Source organism: Rhinopithecus roxellana, chromosome 21, assembly GCF_007565055.1.
Source record: "Rhinopithecus roxellana isolate Shanxi Qingling chromosome 21, ASM756505v1, whole genome shotgun sequence".
NCBI classification, from domain to species: Eukaryota; Metazoa; Chordata; class Mammalia; order Primates; family Cercopithecidae; genus Rhinopithecus; species Rhinopithecus roxellana.
The window spans coordinates 47,182,724-47,202,823 of NC_044569.1; the positions used below are offsets into that span (position 1 = coordinate 47,182,724).

Below are 20,100 nucleotides of genomic sequence, written 5' to 3' on the forward strand. Positions count from 1 at the left end.
ACTGGCCCTGGGCTCTCTCAGCCAAGGAAAAGGGGCATTTTTTTGTGACCCACACAAAGGCACTTGCTGTAGCCCAGGTGAGCATGGTCTTCTTCAAAGGGAGTGGAGATTCATAAAACTTTAGAAGCAATTAAGTTTTGAGAAGTTTGTGTGTAGACAGCATCCGCCAAACACATTGGAAAGAGCAGATGCACGCAGAAGATGTACACGTCTGACCACAACCAACCTACTGTCTGGAAGAAGTATGTGCTCTTTTTCTGAGAGTCAACCCTTCCAACCACACAGAATCAAGGAACCCAATAGCTCCCTTTCTGCAATGTGCTAGTAGATGACTATTCTCCCATCTGTTCGATACAGTCAACAAAATCGATTGAGGGCCATGTCTTAGGCACAGTGATCAGAATCCGTGGAGGGGGACCACGAAGAAGGAGAGACAGCTTTCAAGAGGCCAGGGGACTCTTGGCTTGGGAGAGTACAAAGAGACAGACTCAAATACTCCTAGGACAGAGCAGAGTGATCAGTGTTAGAAGATACCCGTGATGGCATGGGGAAAGTGCCATGGGAATTCAGAGGAAGGAATGATTAATTCCAACCCAGAATCCGGAAAGATTTCATGAAGGAGACGGCGCTCACAGAGACCCTCCACCAGGAGAGGAAGAAGCCTCAGTCCCTGTGTCCTTTGGCCACATCAGCTGTGTAAGCTCGAGAAAGCCGTTTTTCTCTGTTTTAAAATGAACCATTTGCCCTAAGTGCTTCACAGCATTATGGGGATTAAACGAGAACTGATTTAAATGCACATTGGATAAATAAAAGCACCAAATATAAGCCTTTCATCATCACTGGGGGAAGAGAAGGCAGAAAGCTAAAAGCAGAAAGTGTATAAGGGAGGAGGTGGGGTGGGGGTGGGTGGTGTCTGCCAAACACGGGGGCGCAGGGATGATGTGAGTGCCTACTGGGCTCGTAACTGCCTCCAGTGATTTCTTTAACCTCCCACAGCGAATTTTATTAAAGAGAACCCGATAAGAGCAAGCCAGAACATCGAAATTCCTCTGCATTGGGAAAATGGAAGTCTCAACCAGGGAAGTGGCTTCCAGTCCCAAGTGACAGGATAACACTGAGCCCAGCCCTCAGGTTCGCTGGGGGACCATGTGAGCCTCGGTCTCTCCAGCTCCCAGCACTGAGCTTGGGTTTGATGTTGGCTCAGCAAACACCCATTAAATGAATGGATGCAGTCCTGACTGTTTTCCAAGGAATTTTACATTCATGGACCATTTTGATTCTTAACCATAAGCCAGAGGAGCCGATAGGGCATAATTATTATCGATGTCAAAGAGGGGAAACTGAGGGTCCCAGGGGTAAGTGTCCAAGTTAACACTGTTAGAAGGAACCCGGACCTGTGACTCCTCCTAAAGGGTCTTTTGCTCACACCATGTCACCCCCAAAGAATTATTATGATAGCCAGTTTATGCCACTATAAACCATCTTCCCGGACCTTCCTAAAGGCCTACTATGTGCTGTCTTAAGCTGTTTCCTTGTCGCAACTCACTTAATCAGGTCCTTTCATCACATGATGCTCAAATGTACTGGTTTATTCCAATTCACAAGGTAGTTTTTGTGCATCCCACATATAAGAGTCTTGTGGATTTTCTAGATCTTTTACCAAGTAAGAACAGATTTGGATTGAAACCTTTGGTTTGGTGGTTTGGAGTCATTGCTCCTTAGAAGAAAGAGAAGGAAGAAGCAGTTCAGGGTATCAGAAAGAGATATAAGGGCACTGTTTTTCCCTGCCTCCCCCGGCCCCACGTCATGGACATTCCTTCCTACAGAGTTGGCTGTCAGTTTTGACAGATGGCTTGGCTGCAGGAGCGGGGCAGAGGACAGGCTCATGGTTAAGGTCGCTAAGTAATTTGTGGCACCAAGGAGCCAGAGCCAGCTAGGCTGATTTGGGGTCTGAAATCTGGGCTGGAGTCCAAGTTCCAGCCAGGGAGGGTAAGATGGGGGGCCCTGCTCCCTGCGCCTTGTGACGCCCTCCACTGCAGCTGTAGCAGGCAGATCAGTGCCCTTCTATGTGGGGTGCTAAGGGAGGGCAGAGGAATGGGGCTCAGGGAGACAGTCAAAGCACCTTCAAGGTCAAAGCCACCCTCCCCTTTCATGACCCACCCCAGCCCCTTGGATGATAATAGACTACTGTACACCTACTCCCAAGGAGATGTTTTACTCTAATAACATTTTTTGTAGCATCAAGATTTGGGCAGGAGGCTGGAAGCCACACTCAGCCCCCAGCTCTGTTGCAGAGTACATGGCAACATGCTCACGCTGAGGGGCTCCGAGGCACCCCTAAAGTGGCAGGAACCTGGGGCAGGGGAAGGAAGGGAATGTCAGAGGACTCCCAGCTTCTGAAGAGAGGAGTGGATCAGGTAAGAGGAGGTCTGGGCCTTTGAGAACAACTCAGTGTGACATTTGTCTCCAGCAGAGTGGCCAGGTCAGCTCTGATCCCTGCAGTTGGTAGAGTGTTTAGCACCCCCCACGGGGGATCTCAATAGTACAGTCTGCCAGCCATGGCTTTCGCATCACACTGAGAGGCAAGAGTATCATGGGACCCGGGAGAACTGAGTCATTAGCTGGATAAGGTACAGTGGAGGATTAGCTCATCAGATCAATCATTTGTGCCTGCTGTCCACTGACTGAGAGAAATGGACACTGAGTGGGTCAGCTTGGATGGGATGAGGGAGATGAGACCAACCAGAGCATGAGGCTCACAGGGTGGGAAGCCTCAGGGGGTGTCCTCAGCACACAGGAAGGACATGGGATGGCTAAGTGGACAGCAGGGATAAGAGGATGCTAGAGGCAAATTCACCAACCACATAGTTTTCAAGCCATAGAATTTAGGGCTGGAAGAAATTTTAGAGATCATCTAGTCCAGCTTCTGCTGGCACAGCTTAGAGTGATCAAAGCCACACAGCAGAGCCAAGACCAAGAACCAGATCTCTCTCCATGCCTCCAACAACTTTTCAGGCTAATGATCTTCCTAGCACCCTCCAACCTCCCCTAATTGCTAACTGTAGTCCTCTGACTATCGTGGAGCTAGGAATAGCTTGGGAGTGCTGTAAGTATTCTTGGGGATTCTGTGGACCACCGATATCCGCCATTCCAGCCAGACATACCTTGTGGGAGTAATGCTGATCAACAATCCTTGCCAACCCGAAATCCCCAATCTTGAGCACGAGGTCCTCTGTGCTGATGAAGATGTTGGCGGGCTTCAGGTCCCTGTGCAGCACGTTGGCGGAGTGGATGTACTTGAGCCCGCGGAGCAGCTGGTACATGAACAGCTTGGCATGCTCTTCCGCCAGCGTGCCCTGCTCCAGCAGGCGTGCCAGATCAGTCTCCATGTACTCCTGGACGATGTAGGCCACGCTGAACTTCAGCAGCTCACCCTGCAGGTCAGTGCCCTTGGGCCCGAGCACCTCGTACACTTTGACGATGTTGTCGTGGTCCAGACGCCGAATGATCTTGATCTCTCGGAGTGCATGCTTCATGCTGCGGGCATCGCTCAGGGCAATCTTCTTCACCGCGACCTTACGGCAGGCCCGGCTGTCCATGGCCGACAGCACCAAACCATTGACACCGAAGCCCAGGGGTTGGAAATCAACAAAGCGCCCACCGAGGTCATACCCGTAGACACTGGCGATGCAGTCACCCTTCTCAGCCATTGTGGGCTCAGTGATCTGGAGCTGCCCAGGTAACACAGGGGCAGTCAGGAAAGGCCAAGTCTCGGCTAGTGGCCTCCCTCGCACACTTCATTCTGTCAAGTCCCACGGCTGAGGGATGCGTTTTCTCCCGGTGAGGTCACTGCCACCAGCTCTCTGGAGACGAGAATGGCATATGGCCACGCTCGCTGAGCTGCACTAGTTGGGGGCTCAGGCTGTTGCCTTAACCTGCATTGGGAGGTCTGTCCACTAATTCCTGTGTTTCCTGAACACGCCTTAAAGCTTAGAATGGCTCATGTTTCTTTTTAAATCTGGCATCTTGGAAAGAAAACCGAGTATCATTATCTATGGAATGTCAAGTTTTCTACCATAGTGGACTGCAAAGTAAAAGATGCAGAAACCCTCCCCTTTGAATACTTTGTTACAGGCTGAAATGCAAGAGTTGTTTGCTGAGCTGAACTCCTTTACTTAAGATGCTCCAAAGCTCAGCTGTGTCACAGCCTCTCTCTGTGTTCCAAGCAGTATGCAGGGATCCCATCAATGAATTCTGGAGGCATCCAGGGGCTTCTTTCTACCGCTCCCATTTCTACCAGCTCACCTTAGATTCCAAAACCTGAGCCGGTCTGGTGAGCACTGGTGAAAAAAGCTGGAGAAACCCAAGCACCTTTCATGAGCTCTACACCAAGTTACGCCCAAGGTTCCAGATGCAGGGGAGCTCAGCTGCCAGGCCGGTATCCTCTGGAGCCTTTGGATATGGGCAGCATCCTCTTTCGCCAGCTCATCCACGCCACCTTGCCCAAGACTGTATTCCACTGCACCCAGAGAGGCTGCAGGAATGTGGCATCTTTCAGACCAAGTCTGCTTCCCTGTCAAAGAGATAACATTGGGTAAATTTCCATACTCCAGCTTCCAACACCTTCCCACTTGCGTCTTTTGTTAACCAGCCCAAGTGTTATTTGATCTGTCCAGCCAGCTGAAACACTGCTTGCTCAGGGGATTCCGGGCTTTGCACTGCCCAGCCACCCTCCTGCTGTGCATAGCACTCCCCTGGAAGAGAGAGAAGATGGATTGACTTGATAAGACCATCAGATGTTGTGCCTCTTATGTCAGTGCCGGCTCCCCCAAGGTTAACATGTGCAAATTATGGGGGAGAAGTATCCCTTCTGACCTTTGCAAAGTTAATTTGTGTTATGCTTTCCAAACACACACATCAGCCCTAGTTAGGAAGGGTGAGAGTAGAAAGTAACGAGTTGCAGACAGAAAACAAAGGATCGATACCCTTGTTTTGCACTTGGGTTCCTTTTCTTCCTTCTTTTACAAATGTCTTTGAACATTTTAAGAGGCTTTCACAGGGACTGAGATTTAATGACATTTGTATCTCTTGCTTTCCACGTAAGTTGAAGAAGCCCATGTACCAAATTACAGGGAAATAATGTTGCCACCCGTAATAAAAGGACTCTCTTTGCCCAGAAACCAGGGTGCAGAGTTCCCAATGCTACATCAAGACTGGCATGGTGAGCTGTATTCTTTTTGACAATGGTGACCTCGCTCTTCAAAGCAATGGGTCAAATCTAAACTTCACTGTCCCTGCCCTCTGGTGGCTGTTGACTCAAATTACAGGTATAGGAGCTAAGTGGGGAGAAAAAACCCTGCAAAACTAGAAATGTAAATTCAGATCTCTGAAGTAAGGTAATATCATAGCGTCTAAGAGACTGGCAGGTTTTCTAAGTTCATAAAGACCACAGACACACAAAGAAAGAACACTGTATCCAACACAAAGGCATGAACCTGGCAGACTGCTGCTTTATTCTCATCATATCGCAGGGCCTTCTGTAGAGACACTTTCCTATCTGAAGTCTGCACAACTCTGCAAAGATAAATGAAGCAAAAACAATAGTCAACTCAATGCTCTGAAATTAAGGGGGAAAATTAGGGGACACAGATGATCTGAAATAGTAAACAATCAGATCCCCTGTAAAGACTTCTAATGAAAGAAATTTGCCAAGGGTCTAGAACATAGTAATTGCTCAACAGATGTTACCTATTGTTGCTGTTTAGTTAAACATTCCCTTATATTTGAATAAGATGTATTCAAGATTCTGATAATTTGTCAGATCTTCGGTAATTCTATTCTGCATGTTTTTACTGGGTCCAGGAACAAAACAACCATAGACTTACAGAATTTCAGATTGGGAAGCAATCTAAGCAAACAAGGCCCGTGGTCGTTATCTGGAGATGGTACTGCCCTCCTCACCTTATTTGACTGGGAGTCACTACTGGTATTTAATGGGCAGGGCCGGATTTGCTAACCATTCTACTGAGCATCCCCACCTCCATGCCCAAATGCCCAGAGCATGTCCACTGACATCCACCCCTCCACCCCCAAATGCCAACAGCACTTCCACGGAGAAACATCAATTCTGATTCCAGTTCTCACTTTACAGGTGAGGACACCAAGGCTTGGAGAGCACCAGCTTAGTGCTTTCAGTATAGATAGGGTCAATATCCATCTGATGAATGGATAAATGAATACCATTCACTCTGTTTGAGGATGTCCAGCCACTAAGAGACAGTGCTGGGAGCACCCAGTGAACCAGATTCTATGGCCTGTGCTAGTGAAGTCCACCTGGACACCTAACTCAGGGGAATCAAAGAGCCTCCGCAGCTCCCCATTGTCTCACTCCTCGACTCCTGCTGCCCAAGTCACCTAATGGCAATTACATTGAAGCTTCTCTTTCTCCCCACAAGCCTGGTCTGGCTCCCAAGGGCACAGCAAAAAGAGGCAATCGCATATTATTATCTTTTTTAGGAAGAGACATGCTTAAGCCTTCTTCCCTTTCCAGCTCCTGCTGGGTTGTAAACAGAGAGAGGAATGAGCACCTAAGCAGAGAGGGGATGACATCACAAGCAAGCTGAATGCAAGATTCGCTTGAGATCAGCTGCAATGCAGATAATCTGCGAATAATTAAGAGGTGCTTTTTTTATTTTTAAAACTCTTTCCCTCTCATGCATGGGAGGGACTGTCCCCCCTGTGTGTGTGTCTCTTTTTCAGTGGTCTTCCCAACATGCTGTCAGCTTTAGGGGGCAAGTACCATGTCAAGGTGGAAAGCCTCGATTCCAGCCACTCCACCTTTCTTGTGGGCCACTAAGTAGACTCTTTCCTGCCTGGCTTCTTTGCTTATACCTTCCCAGTTCCTGAAATATTCTCCTGCTTCCCAACCACCCCCATTTGTTGAAATCCTATCATTCAGAATCCAAAGTCTCACTTTTTTCCTAAAGCATCCATCCCGGTTCTCAATGACATATCTCCCTTTTCTAAACTCCTGTGGCATTCGTGTGTATGCTGTGTTTGGCATTTACCATATATTAGCCTGGGCTGTTATTTACCTTTTTGTACATGTCCATCTCCCAACTAGACTGTAAGCTTCACAAGTAGCTTACAGGGCACAAAGTAGGGCATATAAAATATCCGTGGACTAGAAGGAGCTGAGTGCCATTCATTATGTCTACAAAGTGGTGATGCCTACATTTCCTAGGGGTCACTGTCCCTTGTGATACTTGCCACGGAAATTGTTCAAAGGGCGCATCTCACAACAAGCCCTAACCACTCAGACCAACTAATATTTCTGAACTTCAATCCTCTTAGTAACATCTTCTGCTTAGATGCTGCCTCTCTAGAGTTTCAGTCCTCTAATCAGGCAGCCTCTTGTCTGACCATTTCCCTGTTCCCATTTGAGTTTATTATTATGCCTCTCTTCTCAAGCCTCTTCCTTTTCTGTTTCTTTCCCCAGTTCCTCTGTAATTTGCATTGCAAACCCTTTGCCTTTCTCACTAGGTGGGCTGATTACAAGGCATCCACCACCTAAGAAGTCTCAGGTTAGTGGTCCATTTCTTGCATGATATGCTGAGAGGTGGGGGCCCATCAGCCATGGGGAGGAGCAGACTGGCATCTGGATGTGTCCACCTGGGCAGGGGAGTGGTTGTGGCAGCTCTTGGTGTGGTGCAGCTTCTCAGGGCAAAGCCCAACCATCCTCAGTTCAAAGGTGATGGTTCAGAACTGCTCCGAACCACAGGTGTGATTTCAAAACCAGGGAGGTGGCATTCACGGTCTGGGATGGAAAGGCCACTCGTTCAGTCGTGCTTGAATGACACCCAGCAAGAGGAATGCATGGAACTCTCGCAAGGGCAGTGAAGGTCCCCATGATTCCATGGCTGGGCATTGTAATAAAACACAGGAATAGAAATTTCTACCCTCAGGACTCTGAACAATGGAGTTTCAGCTCTCACTGCTTTCTCACTGACTCTCAGGCAACAGCTTATTTGAGGCCAATTAATTATTCTCTCACTCATCCAGCCTTTTAACGTGTGGAGGCAAACCAGAGACAAGATGGCGTGTGCCAACTGTCCCTTTCTGGGATTCCTGGGGCTCTGGTGTACACATCAGCTTTGGAAAGTCTAAATTTAGACTCACCTCCCTGTCTGCTCAGATCCTCCCAAACCTCATGCTGTCGACTTTCCACAGGAACTATCTCCCCAGCAAGGTGCTGACATTTCACAGACGCTGCTTTCTTCCCCTCTCCCAAACACTCTGAAACTTACAGGAAGCCCTTCACCTGTGGAGCCGCTGTTTACAGCTGAGTAGGCTACGCACTGCGTGCTTCTAGGTGGCACCTTCACATGGCAGTCAGTCTGACTCCAAGGCTCGTGATCCTAATGAGTCACTGTGGTCTATGTGAATGGAGTCCTCTAGACCAGGGATGGGCAAACTTTTTCTATAAGGAGCCAGAGAAGAAATATTTTCATGTTTGTAGGACATACAGCCTCCGTTGAAACCACTCAACACAACTTAATTCTGCCTTTATAGCAAAAAAGCAGCCACAGACAATACCTGAACAAAGGAGCATGGCTGCATTTCAATAAAACTTTATTTACAAAACTAGGTGCTGGGCCAGATTAGGCTTGTGGGCTGCAGTTCGTGGACCTCTGCTCTAGACTCCACGGGAACACCCTCTAGCTCATTCACAAGCAGGCCCTGAAGTGTGCTGGGACCCGACCCCTTTCTGGCTCCTCCTGCACTGCACTGTCTCTTTCCTCTTGGACTCAGTCTTCCTGTTGCCCCTCATGGTGACACGATCCCAGGCCTGGCTGGCCTCCTGGGGAGCTACCCTAGGAGGAGAGGCTTGGTTCAGCTCATTTGCAAATTCTTTCCAAAAGCTACCTAATCTGCCCTAAAGGTCCCTTCTAGTTCTGCAATTCTGTGGTATGGCTGATGTGCCTCACTCCACCACCCCACTTGCATTTTAACAGAAGCCTTCTGGAGAGATGGCAAAGAGGACATGATGAAGATGGTGGAACTGCATGTCCTGAGGGTTTACCAGAGGCCAGTGGCTTCACTTGATTATTTCAGTTGGGTCTCACAACATCCCTGTGGGGTTGATATCATTTTCCAGGGAGCTCCAAGAGGGAAGTGATTTTCCCAGTCACCCTCTGGCAGGTGAAGAATCTGGGATGCCAACTCAGGTTGGTCCGAGTCCAGCGCTCACGCTCTAATCGCCATAATATGATCTCAGCCCCAGCGAGTGACTTACCACAAACCATCTAGGCTCAGTGTGAGTTTTCAGGCCCAGTGAGGGAAAAATGTAAGGTAGGCACACCTTGTGGTATGTCTCAAAGCAAGAGGCAAGCCACCTTTTCAGCCTGTGTTCAACCCAGTATGGAGGCCACAGTAACCCCATTCTATGGAAAGAGAAACCCAGAAATAGAATGTTGAAATGATATTAAAAGTGGAGTAAAAAACCCTTGATTTTAAACAACCACACCCCCACCTTCCATCATGTTCTTGACCTTTAACTGTGAACCTCAGCCACGCTGGAGCCTGTGGCACAGGGACTGAGCATCCTTGGGACGAGCTGGCTGACTTGCAGACATCCTGACTAGCACAGCCTGTAGCTGACACTGACTGTGGCCACCTACCCAGGAAACATTCCTGCTTCCTCCTCACGAACAAACCAGGTCTGGTTCAGCCATCAGGCAGCTAAGCCCACTCAGGAATGACTCCCAGTGGGTCTAAACCAGCATTTCTCAGCCTCAGCACTGTCAACATTTTGAGCCAGGTGCTCCTTAGCAGTGGGACTGTCCTGTGCATGACTGCGTGCTCAGCAGCATCCCTGGCCTCGGCCTCCTGGATGCCAGTCACACCCCCAAGTTGTGACAACTGAAAGTGTCGCCAAACACTGACAACTGTCACCTATGGGGGAGGCACAAAATCACCTCTGGTTGAAAAATCACTTGTCTCAATCAGCAGTTTTCAACAGGGTTGGTGTTGGCATCCGAGCTGGGTGCCTCGGACTCAAGGTCAAGCTGTTGGCCAGGGCTGCAGTCATCTCAAGGCTCAAACAGGGAGGTAGATCTGCTTCCAAGCTCACTCAGGTGATTACACAATGACTCTGGCCTCAGCTTCTGCAGTTCTCTCTGCTTTATGGGACTGTACCATACACTATTGCTGGAAGTTTAACAACTCTGATCCCAACCCACTAAATGCCAATAGCACTCCTTAGTTCCTGGGTCAGACTCACATTTCCCAGAGTCCCAGGAGGCAATGTCATCTCCCAAACCCATCCCTGTTGAGGACCATGAATCTAAACCAACTGTGGTAATACAATTCCCGCTGGGCAGTGATTGCTTTAGGGGTGGTCATATGATCCTGTTCTGGTCAACAAGTCTAAGGGAAAGTCTGCTGGGGAGTCCTAAGGGAAAAGGTTTCCTTCCCAAGCAAGAAGAAACCCTACTTCCTGTTTGTGGATGCGGGTGTAGAGGAAGTGGTGTTGGTGCTGCAGCAGCTGTCTTGAGGCCACATGGGGAGGTGGCAGAGGAGCGTGGGACCTTGCTGGCATCACTGCTGAGCCATGCCTGCAACTACCCACCTCCAGCTTTCTTGCCAAGAGAGACTGTCAAGCCCTACTGCTGTTTAAGACATTTTTGCTTTGGACTTTCACATTTTTTTTTCACTTGAGGCTGAGATGATCTAACTGAGAGTAACTTGCTCAGCACATGTTTGGTCTAAATGGAAAGTGAGGAGAGGTAGAACACATGGCTTCTGACCTCAAGAAGCTTATATTCATATCGGGCGAGTGGAACCACAACAATAATTATGGAAACAGCACAGGAACATTCAGGAGTCAACTGTGTGATCCCTACTGTAAGTGTAGCAGGAAGCGGGCTGAGTCCCATCAGTCAGAGAGGCGCCTGGAGGATGTGGACGGCAGCTACCCAGATGCCCCAGTGATCCTGGTTTTCAGGCCCTGTGTCATTCCCTCCCCTCAAGTGGGTGCTGGACTCACTGACTCATTTCTAAGGAACAGAATTTGGCAAAAGGAATGGGATGCCACTTCTGAGATCAGGTTATAAAGAGCCTGTAGCTTCCATCTCAGGTAATCCCTCTCTCCTGTTCGCTCTTGGGGAAGGTGCTGCTCCCTCTTGAGGCAGCCCTGTGGGGGAATCCCTGTGAGTTCTCAGAAACGGACCTGCCAGCCACCGCGTGAGTGAGCTTGGAGACAACGCTTCCCTGAGTTGAGCCCTGAGTGGACTATAGCCCCGCCAACAGCTTGATGGACATCGCAGGACACTTCGAGTCAGAGGCACCAACTAAACTGTGCCCAGATTCTTTACTCTCAGGAGCTGCATGGTAATAAATGTTGTCTTTAAGCCAATAAATGTTGGGACATTTGTTATACAGCGATAGCCAACTAATGGAGAGGAAGGACTTGGAGATCTGCAGTTCTTGACTTTCTAAAATAGAGAAGAGGCCTTGAAAAGTCCTTGTGAGTCTGGGGTCTTGGGTCTCACCTGGCATGGATCTCATTAGATTCCAGAGTCAGAACTGTGGGGATGAGGGGAACCTTACCTCTCTGTTTTCACTGATGTAACCCAGGGTCCAGGGCAGTGTCTGGCATACAGAGAGGGATTCAATAAATAAATATCAGTGGACACAGGAATGGCTCCATGTTTGCAGTAAGATTCTGGTTATGACAAAGTGCAACCCACATGGAAAGATAAATTTAAAAAGCATCCCCGAGGCCCAGAAAAGAAAGCTTTTTAAATCCCTGCAGCCTGAGTAGGGTCTAAAAGCAGGGGTTCAAGGGAGGAGGCCACACAGGCTCCCAAAAGCATAATGACCAGAGGCGTTTCCTCACCAAGGAAAGAACTGCTGTGTAATCACTGATCTTTACCATTGAGACTCAGTTGGGTCTTACTCTCAGCGGCGGCAGCAGGACCCCCAGGAATGAGGAGAAACAACTCTCCCTGGCCTTCTGGCTTTTGAAATTAAGCGCTGCTGCCTCCACCCTGGAGGAGCGCAGGTTGCAGTGGTCATGTGGAGTGACCCGTGCACGCTCAGAAACTCATTTTCCTTTGCAGAAACTCTGATATATGGGCAGATGGCTGCTCCTAATGATGCCGCCCATGATGCCAACCATGGGCTACATTCCCTATGCCTGTACTTGTCTCATACCCAGCACCATTCCCAGCCCAGGACCTGGGATGACCCTTCACACACACCAGCCAGCAGGACGCCAACTGACCTGAGCCAAAGCCCAGCTTAGTCTAAAATAAATAGGTCTCAAGCAGAGGAACCACTGACAGGCTCTGCTGCCCATGATGGGCCTCAGGTGAGCTTTCTCCCACTGGGACGTGTGAGCCTGTGGTGACTGCAAATATCTTAAGGTCCCTGGGAGGCAGTGAGGCCACCCACCCTGGGTTGTGTTTCCCTTATACAGTTTTCTAAAGAACACGCCTGTGGGGACACTGCTGAGAAAGAAACAGGAGGGGACCCTGTTGTCTTCACCTCCCTGAGGTGGGGTGGTTAGAGGAAAGATTGAGGGAGGGAAGAGAAGTTTGCAGAAGGAACATCAGATGCTGGGTGGGGAGTTCCCTCCTCCCCAAAGAGCAAAAACTCCAGGAGCGTTTGGGCTTTGCTGTTTTTCCTTTTGAAAATTACGTAACCAGCCAGGGAGAACAAAGCCTTCCCATGCCTCTCAGCTATACTAAAATAGCACGGAGAGAAATTCCGGCTGCCTCATCGGAACTCCAGCTCCACATCAGCAAAGCTGAGGAAGGGGAGCATCTGGGTCCCTGCGTGGGAAGTCTGGGAGCTGGTGGCCACGGGCACAGCACCAGCTGCACAGAGGCCCCTGCCCAGGCTGGAGGCTGAGTCCAGCTTCTGGTTGGCAAGTGTCCAAGGGGGCATGTGCAGCAGGTGTGTAAATCCTTCTGATTTTAACCGACTCCTGCAACATTTGACCCTTGTAGATTCAAGGAGAAACTTCTTTTCTTTTTAAAGGAAGGAGATCTGAGATAGCAGAAGATGGTGGCCTCTTTCAAAATCTAAATCAGTGCAATTATGACTTCAGTGGCTAAATAAGGTGAGGCCCTATTTGGGGCTTGCTTTGTTTGGGCTGTGTTCTGAAGGGAAGTGATCCCAGCCAGCACTGAGCTTCTCAGAGGCAGAGCCTGCATCTTTATTCTCCCACACTTGCTTGAGTACTTATTGAATGGTGCCTGCAGGCCACTGTGCCTTCCCTGAATTGGGAGATAACTCTGGGAGCCCACATCTAATAAGCCATCTTGGGAATGCAGAAAGTCCTCTGGCAGCTCAGTGTTCAGACTTGAGTTTTCCTGCCAAATTTTGGGACCCATAAATGGGACCACTTACTTTCTACCTGCAGGGTTAGCCCATGGCAGGGATGCTCAAAGATTCTTGGCTTGTAGCTACAGGAGTCCGTATTATCTTGCTTTCGACCAAAATGGCAAATGTGTGCCATATATATTACTATCACTCCATTTTGTGCCTATGGCAGACATTGATACTCAGTCATGACTCTCTCCTGATGAGCCAGGAGAATCAAAGTCCTTCTAAAACAGCATTCCTGAGAGCCTCTGCCAAGCACCTGGAGCTGGCACTCAGGTGGAGCCTACCTGCATTGGTGGCCTGGACTCTGACCTCACGCTCCCATTGCTAACGGGATCTTTCTTTGTCTCTGGCACCAAGCCCTGCCTTGTTCCCCAGGCACACAGTCCAACTCAGCTAGCATTTATTGAGGGCCTCCTAGGTGCTGGGCATAGTCATACACATTCAACAACGTTTAACTTGAAGTTTCATTAGTTACACTGTGAGGTAGGTGTAACTATTCTCAGTAGATTAATCAACTCAGCACAGCGCATGGTGCACAGTAGGTGCCCTGCAGGTGCCCGTTCTCCTCCGCTTCCTTTCATTTTGCAGAGTTGAAATGACTCCCTTCCATTTTGCAGAGAGTTGAAATGACTTCCTCAAGGTCACATCCTAGAAGGTAGAGCCTGGGGTCTAAACTAGGCATGGTTCCAACACCAGTGAACTCTGCCATCTCCCATGGGGCTTCCTATTACAGAGCACTCTTGAGCATCCTTGAGTGCTTGCTTTTGTTTTTCTAATTTTCCCAGTTTCTTGGAGAAGGATTTACCTTGCTTCCTTAACTCATCTTGGGAACTGACATCCTTTGTCACTGTCTCTAGCCTCTGATCTCCAGTCTCCCTGAACTCTACTCACCAGCCATAAAAAGTATCTTTCAGCCCATAAATAATGTCACATTTCCCTTGCCTCTGGGCCTTCACACTTGCTGTTCCTTTTGTCAGGAAAACCTGTTCCTTTTGTTAGGGAAATTGCCCCGCTTCTCTTCACCTGGTTCAATTTTTTTTTTTTTTTTTTTGAGACTAGGGTCTTGCTCTGTCACCCAGGCTAATGTGCAGTGGCTCGATCATAGCTCAGTGCAGCCTCAAACTCCTGGGCTTAAGAGATCCTCCTGCCTTAGCCTCCTGAGTAGCCAGGACTACAGGTGCATACCACCATGTCCAGCTAGGTTTTTTTCTTTTTTAAGTTTTGTAGACATAGGTTTCATCATGTTACCCAGGCTGGTCTCGAACTCCTGGGTTCAAGCAATCTTCCTGCCTCAATATCCCAAGGTACTGGGATTACAGGTATAATCCATACCCAGCCACTAATTCTTATGCATCCTTTAGGTCTAAGTTTAAATGTCCCTTCCTCCAGGAAGCCTTCCCTGATGTCTCTTTTCCCTTCCCAGACTAGCTTATCTGTTCAGGCTGTGTCCCCCTCTTGGCCCTTTTATGTCACTTTTCTCTCTGTTTCAGTTTTAACTGCTGTGTTCGATGTTTGACTGGAAGTGCAGTGAGGGCAGGAACTCCATCATGTGCATCGCTCTATTCTCAGCACCTAATTCCTAACCTACTGCATCAATATTAATATCTGAGCAGTGCAAATGCATTCCCAGAAGCTCCACACTCCAGACCATAGTTTACAAATCCAAATTTGTAATACTGACTTCTTTCTACCCGCTGAGAGACACCAACCAGACATGAGAATTTCACAAGTCTTATCTGATTTAAATCCTGGATTCAGTCCCTTTAAATTTCACAGAGTTCTTTACTTCTTTCCACCCAGCCCAGCCTGCCTCTTACCCAAGTGCACCGGCTCCTTATCCAGCTGACGCATGTGCATGGTTACCTCCTACTATTCCCGGGAGGCTAATCATTTGCAGGGGTTATGCTCAGAGGCAACAAGAAATCATTCCTAAAGCAGAAAAAAGTGATCCCTCTCCCAGCGATTGCATCTCCCTGTTTTCTGGTGACAGAACTCGTATTTTGACAGGTCAGGTCAACAATCCCTGGACCATACGGGGCTGTCAGAATCCAGGCAAGGCAGGGAGCCAGGAGGCCTGGATTCTGGTCCTACCGCTGCCTGTGAGCACTCCAGCAAGAAGTCTCATCTCTGTGAAGTGGGAATAACCACACTGCCCACTTACTCAAGAGAGAACAATTGGGCTGGCAATACAGATGTGCTTCCAATAATGAGTACAGTCATGACCACAACCCAATGATACCAAAGTGAACAGCACCCATCATGACATTAAGTGGGCTGTAGGGGCTGGAAGTATGACCCCTTCTCCTGCCTTGGGCAAGTCTCAACATGCCTCCAGTAGTAGGGTGGCTTCAACATGAGAAGAGGTGAAACCACTGCACATGTGTTTTGAGTTTCTTTTCTGTGAGAGTTGGGAATGGAGACTGGAGGGGAGCCTCAGGCTGAATTATTTCTATCTTCTCTTCCAGGACACGCAGAGATATCCAGCCCGGGGTGTGGGGTATTAAGGAATGAATCTACAATGAATTGCCAACTGGCTGACCAAGTCCATTATGGTGACACCATTCACTCGGTTCTAACTTCCTGACTGCCGCCATGTGTCCGCTGCCCTCTCTGTGAGCGCCTCCTTCATGGAAAGGTTTTGAAACCCGGAAAGTCAGACCCACATGCCACAGAGATCACATCGTAGGGACGTAAGCACTGGAGAGGAAACGTGTGGTTGTCCACTTGCTTTTGTACTTTGCTCCTTGCTCTAGCAGGAGAGATACCAGGGAGTGCATTGGTCTCCTAGGAACAGTGAATCCCCTGCAGGCCCGTAGCACATTCCACACACCCACAACCCTCTTAGTCTTGATGGTCACGGCCGTGGGAGGCCATCGGATCGCAGTACACGTGGTGAGAGGGAGAGAACTGGTCAGCCCCCAGGTAAAAAGCTCCCTGGAGGGAGATGGCAAGGCATGAGGCTCCACCGCCTGGGTGGGGAGCGGACAAGAAAGCAGTGGAGCTCATGGATCCAGGGAGATGGGCAGTGGGGAACCCACTCTAAGCTCTCAGATGAGGCAAAGAACAGGAGCCTTGACAGGGACCCCGGTTTCCCCAGCAGCACCTGCGTTCCTTGCTGGTTTGGTTTCATGCTGGAAAAGGTGACCATCCAGCCTTCAGGCGTTAGTCAGTTCATACTAATTACAGCAGGAACCCAGGCAACTGAAGTCCAGAAAGGGGAAAGGACTCTGCCAAGGTCACTCCTGTTTTTGGGGCAGGCCCATCCCATTTTGGCATTTCTTGGGCATCAGGCTAACCTTACAGGGCATCCTCCATCAGGTGAGGAAGGGGAACCTGACCCAGCCAGCAAAGGCCCATGCATGGCCAGGATTGGCCAACTGTAAAGAACCAGATCCTCCTCCTCAAATAACTAAGTCATAACTTTCTACCAGGAAAGAAAGAGTCACATATGGACCATGTGGCAGCAGCTACCAGCATTCCAAACCAGAATCCTCTCCCTTCACTAGAACAGAGCTGGAGCCAGGCTGCCCTCAGGGAACGATGGTAGAAGGGGACTGAGAATTAGCCCTGTCCTGGTAAGGATGTGCAGGGCTGGTGCCTAGTACAGCATTTGGCCTCCACGGGGGCCCAGCCAGTGTTTGCTGGGTGAGAAAATAATCAGTTCATTCTAGTGTGAGATTGGAGAGCCAAGCCCCCTTAAGGCCAGGTACAAAAGATGCCTCTGTTCAGGTGTAACCAAGACAGTGAACGAATCACAGGAATGTGGACAGGCTCATGCCCACATGCATCAGTGGGAAACAAAACACTCAGGATCCTGATGATACGAGCCAGGGTGCAGGCCCAGGCTAGGGGAGCAGGGACAAAGAGGAGGAGCTAGGGAGAGGAAAAGAGGAGAGAGAAAGAAGGGGGGTAGTGGAAGGGGGGCAATGGGTAGAAGGAGGTCGAGTGAGGACCTTACCTCCAGCCCCAGAGGCAGCTGCCTGCCTTCTTTTTGAGTTGCTTGGCCGTCACTAGCACTCAGGATACACAGACGGACTATTCTCACTGCCTGGGAGCCTTGGACATACACATTGATCTAGTCCTCAATGCAGAATATGCTGCAACCTTGACAACAACAGCAGCACCGTAGCTTGACCAATGCAATCCTGCCAGCAGCCAAGAACCCTACAGTTCTCCCTGGTACTGGGAGTCCGGGGCAGGAACTGGTTTAACCTGCACAGTGTAGTTATTTCATTGGGAACCCAGATCGGGGCTGGCATCCCAGCCAACACACTTGGATATTTGGCATGCAGCAGGCTGGGTAGTGACGCACTAAAGCATTCCTTTGCCTCTACATACTCCAGATAAATGAACCTCAGGGTTTCATGAGTTCTCAAGAACCAGCAGAAACTAGGCTCTGTCTTGTTGCTATGACCTGGGGTCCTTATGTGCTGGGAACAAGAGGAAGTCAATGGGTTTGTGCAGGGGCTGCCTGGGGAAGGTCTCAGCCACCCTGCAGGCTTGTGTAGAGTCCTACTTCCAAGCTACCCTTTGGGAGGAAGAGTGCTTGATAGATATTGCCTTTAACCCAATGCATGGGCCAGAGCAATGGGGCTCAGAAAAGTACTTAAGGTACTTATATGCATCATGCACAGAGCTTCCTTAGGGAACAAACATATAGAGGTGAAGGCTGGACAGGGAGAGGTGGGGCTGGATCAGGTCAGCATAGGTGGGAGGAGCTGCCTCTCCTGTGCTGGTCACTTCCCACCTGGAGGAAACCAGCTGAGGCTGTTGTCACCTAGCATGGCAGGAGGGGACAGAACTCTCACCTGTCCAGTGCAAACCTTCTGGGTGGGAGGCAGATAGCAATCTTTAGAACTAGGCTTTATTATATTGCCAATAAAAAAATCATTTTCTTTTTTCAAGGAGTGATGTCAATTGTTTTTTGTTCTGAATCAGTTTCAGCTGCCTGAATTGCAAATTAGGATCCCAAGTGTGGGTGTGGGTAGACAGAGAGTCTGAGGACACCTCAAGGGGCCTAGCCTCAGAAAGCCTGAAGAGCAACCCAAATGGGTCTCACACGGGACTGAACCGAGGGCCCTGGGGGTCAGATCAGTGGGGTTGGGATGGAAGATTGGCACCCGGGGCCTACCACCATTCCTAGGTTTAGTTTTATAAGGCAAGTGTTTCTCTGACATAAAACAAAAAGCAAAACAAATCACTGACTCTGAGAGTGATCTCTTTTCACCCTGTGGATCATTTTGTCTTTTCTTTGACATAATTGCAGAGAGGCATAGAGTCCCAGCTTCAACTCTACCGTCACCCAGGCTCCAAGGACCTAAGGTTCCCTCTGCCTTCCTTTGAGCTGTCAGCAAAGGTGGCTGGGAGTAAGGCCTGGGACAGTCTTGCTGACCTCCCCCCATGAGGCCATCTCCTAGGGCAAGCGTAGTGAGGGCAGGGGTGAGGCTACAGTAAAGCAGGGAGGTAAAACCTTGTCATGGCGATACTGCAGCCTTTCCCCTTTCATCCACCCTGCTTTAGGGTAGGTCCTGGACATCTCTAAATACCTAGATTCTAAATCATGCCACCTCTAGCTTTTGTCCCCTGCAGCAGCTGAGTGTGAGAACCATTCACTTTTGCTTTCCTGCAGCAGACAGCACTTAGGATCTGTGGCATCCCTCAATGAATATGTTCAGAATAAACCCTGCAATGCTCTCTCTGCCGCTTTCCTGCATCCCCTGCAATCCGTCCTCCTTTCCTTGATTATTCCTAAAACATATCTATTCATTTCATTCTATTAAAAAGGTTTTTTGAATAGCTCTCTACTGTCCCACAGGTTCCTCACATGCAAGCTCCTCACCCAGCCCCCACAGTCATGCCTGCACCTGTCTTCCCCACTCTCCAGAGGCTGCCCCCCACACCACAGCCACACAGAATGGGGTGATCTTCCCTGATTCACCACATTCTCCACACATGCAGGTCCACCTGCTTATGACACTGTCCTTTCTGTTTGCCTGGAGCAACCCTGCTCATGATGTGCTGAAATGTTACCCTGACACTTTCAGAGTTAACATCCTTCCACTTCACAGAGCACAACGCATACAACCACAATGCTTATCTCACGGGACTCTCTCACTCTCTCTCTCTGGGTCTTTCTTCCCATCATACTGGGAATCCCAAGAGCAAAAGCATGGTGTCTAGATTTACCCTTATACCTCCACCCATGTATGGTTTCTGGCATGTAGTATATGCTCAATAAAAAGTTGATGAATAAGTGATAATGCAGGGGTGGGAATGGGCCTAGGGACTTGAGAGTGGCAAGTGTTTGGAAGAGGTGCTTGGGGGAAGTGAATCATAAAGGTGCCCTTTCCTGAAGGGTGGGATTTGCTGGGGGAACCATGGGTCAGCTCTCTAGAATGACAGCAGGGGCTTAAGAGGAACATGTGGAATGAATGGTTGAGCACTGAAGACCGGGCTGGGCTCACAGACTACAATGGCACAGCAGGCAGGAACTGTGGCAAAGGACAGAGGATGGGGAGGTCAGGAAGGAGCTGAACGAGGTGTGGAAAGAGGAATAATAAACTCAGTAGGGGTGAGAGTTCAGTAGCACCGAAAGAAGCTAGGAGCAGAGAAGGTATTGAGCCAACGGTAGAATCCTGGTAACAGCACGCACGCTCTCAGGCATCACACACAGGCAAGGCTTCAAATGACACAGTAGGAAGACCA

The 20,100-nt window shown here is 49.3% G+C and overlaps 1 protein-coding gene across 3 annotated transcripts in view; it reads right to left on the minus strand.

Annotated features, from left to right (window-relative positions):
• The window catches only part of MAPK4 (mitogen-activated protein kinase 4), a 181,541-nt gene that overhangs the window by 71,181 nt on the left and 90,260 nt on the right, over positions 1 to 20,100 (minus strand). For 2 of the 3 annotated variants that reach the window (XM_010376773.2, XM_030926013.1), the window contains exon 2: positions 3,165 to 4,573. In XM_010376773.2, coding sequence (XP_010375075.1) covers positions 3,165 to 3,710 — 546 coding nt within the window. In that variant the 5' untranslated portion in view covers positions 3,711 to 4,573. Of the gene's footprint in view, positions 1 to 3,164; positions 4,574 to 5,495; positions 5,574 to 20,100 lie in introns of those variants that run through there. The other variant, XM_010376774.2, reaches the window with a different exon arrangement.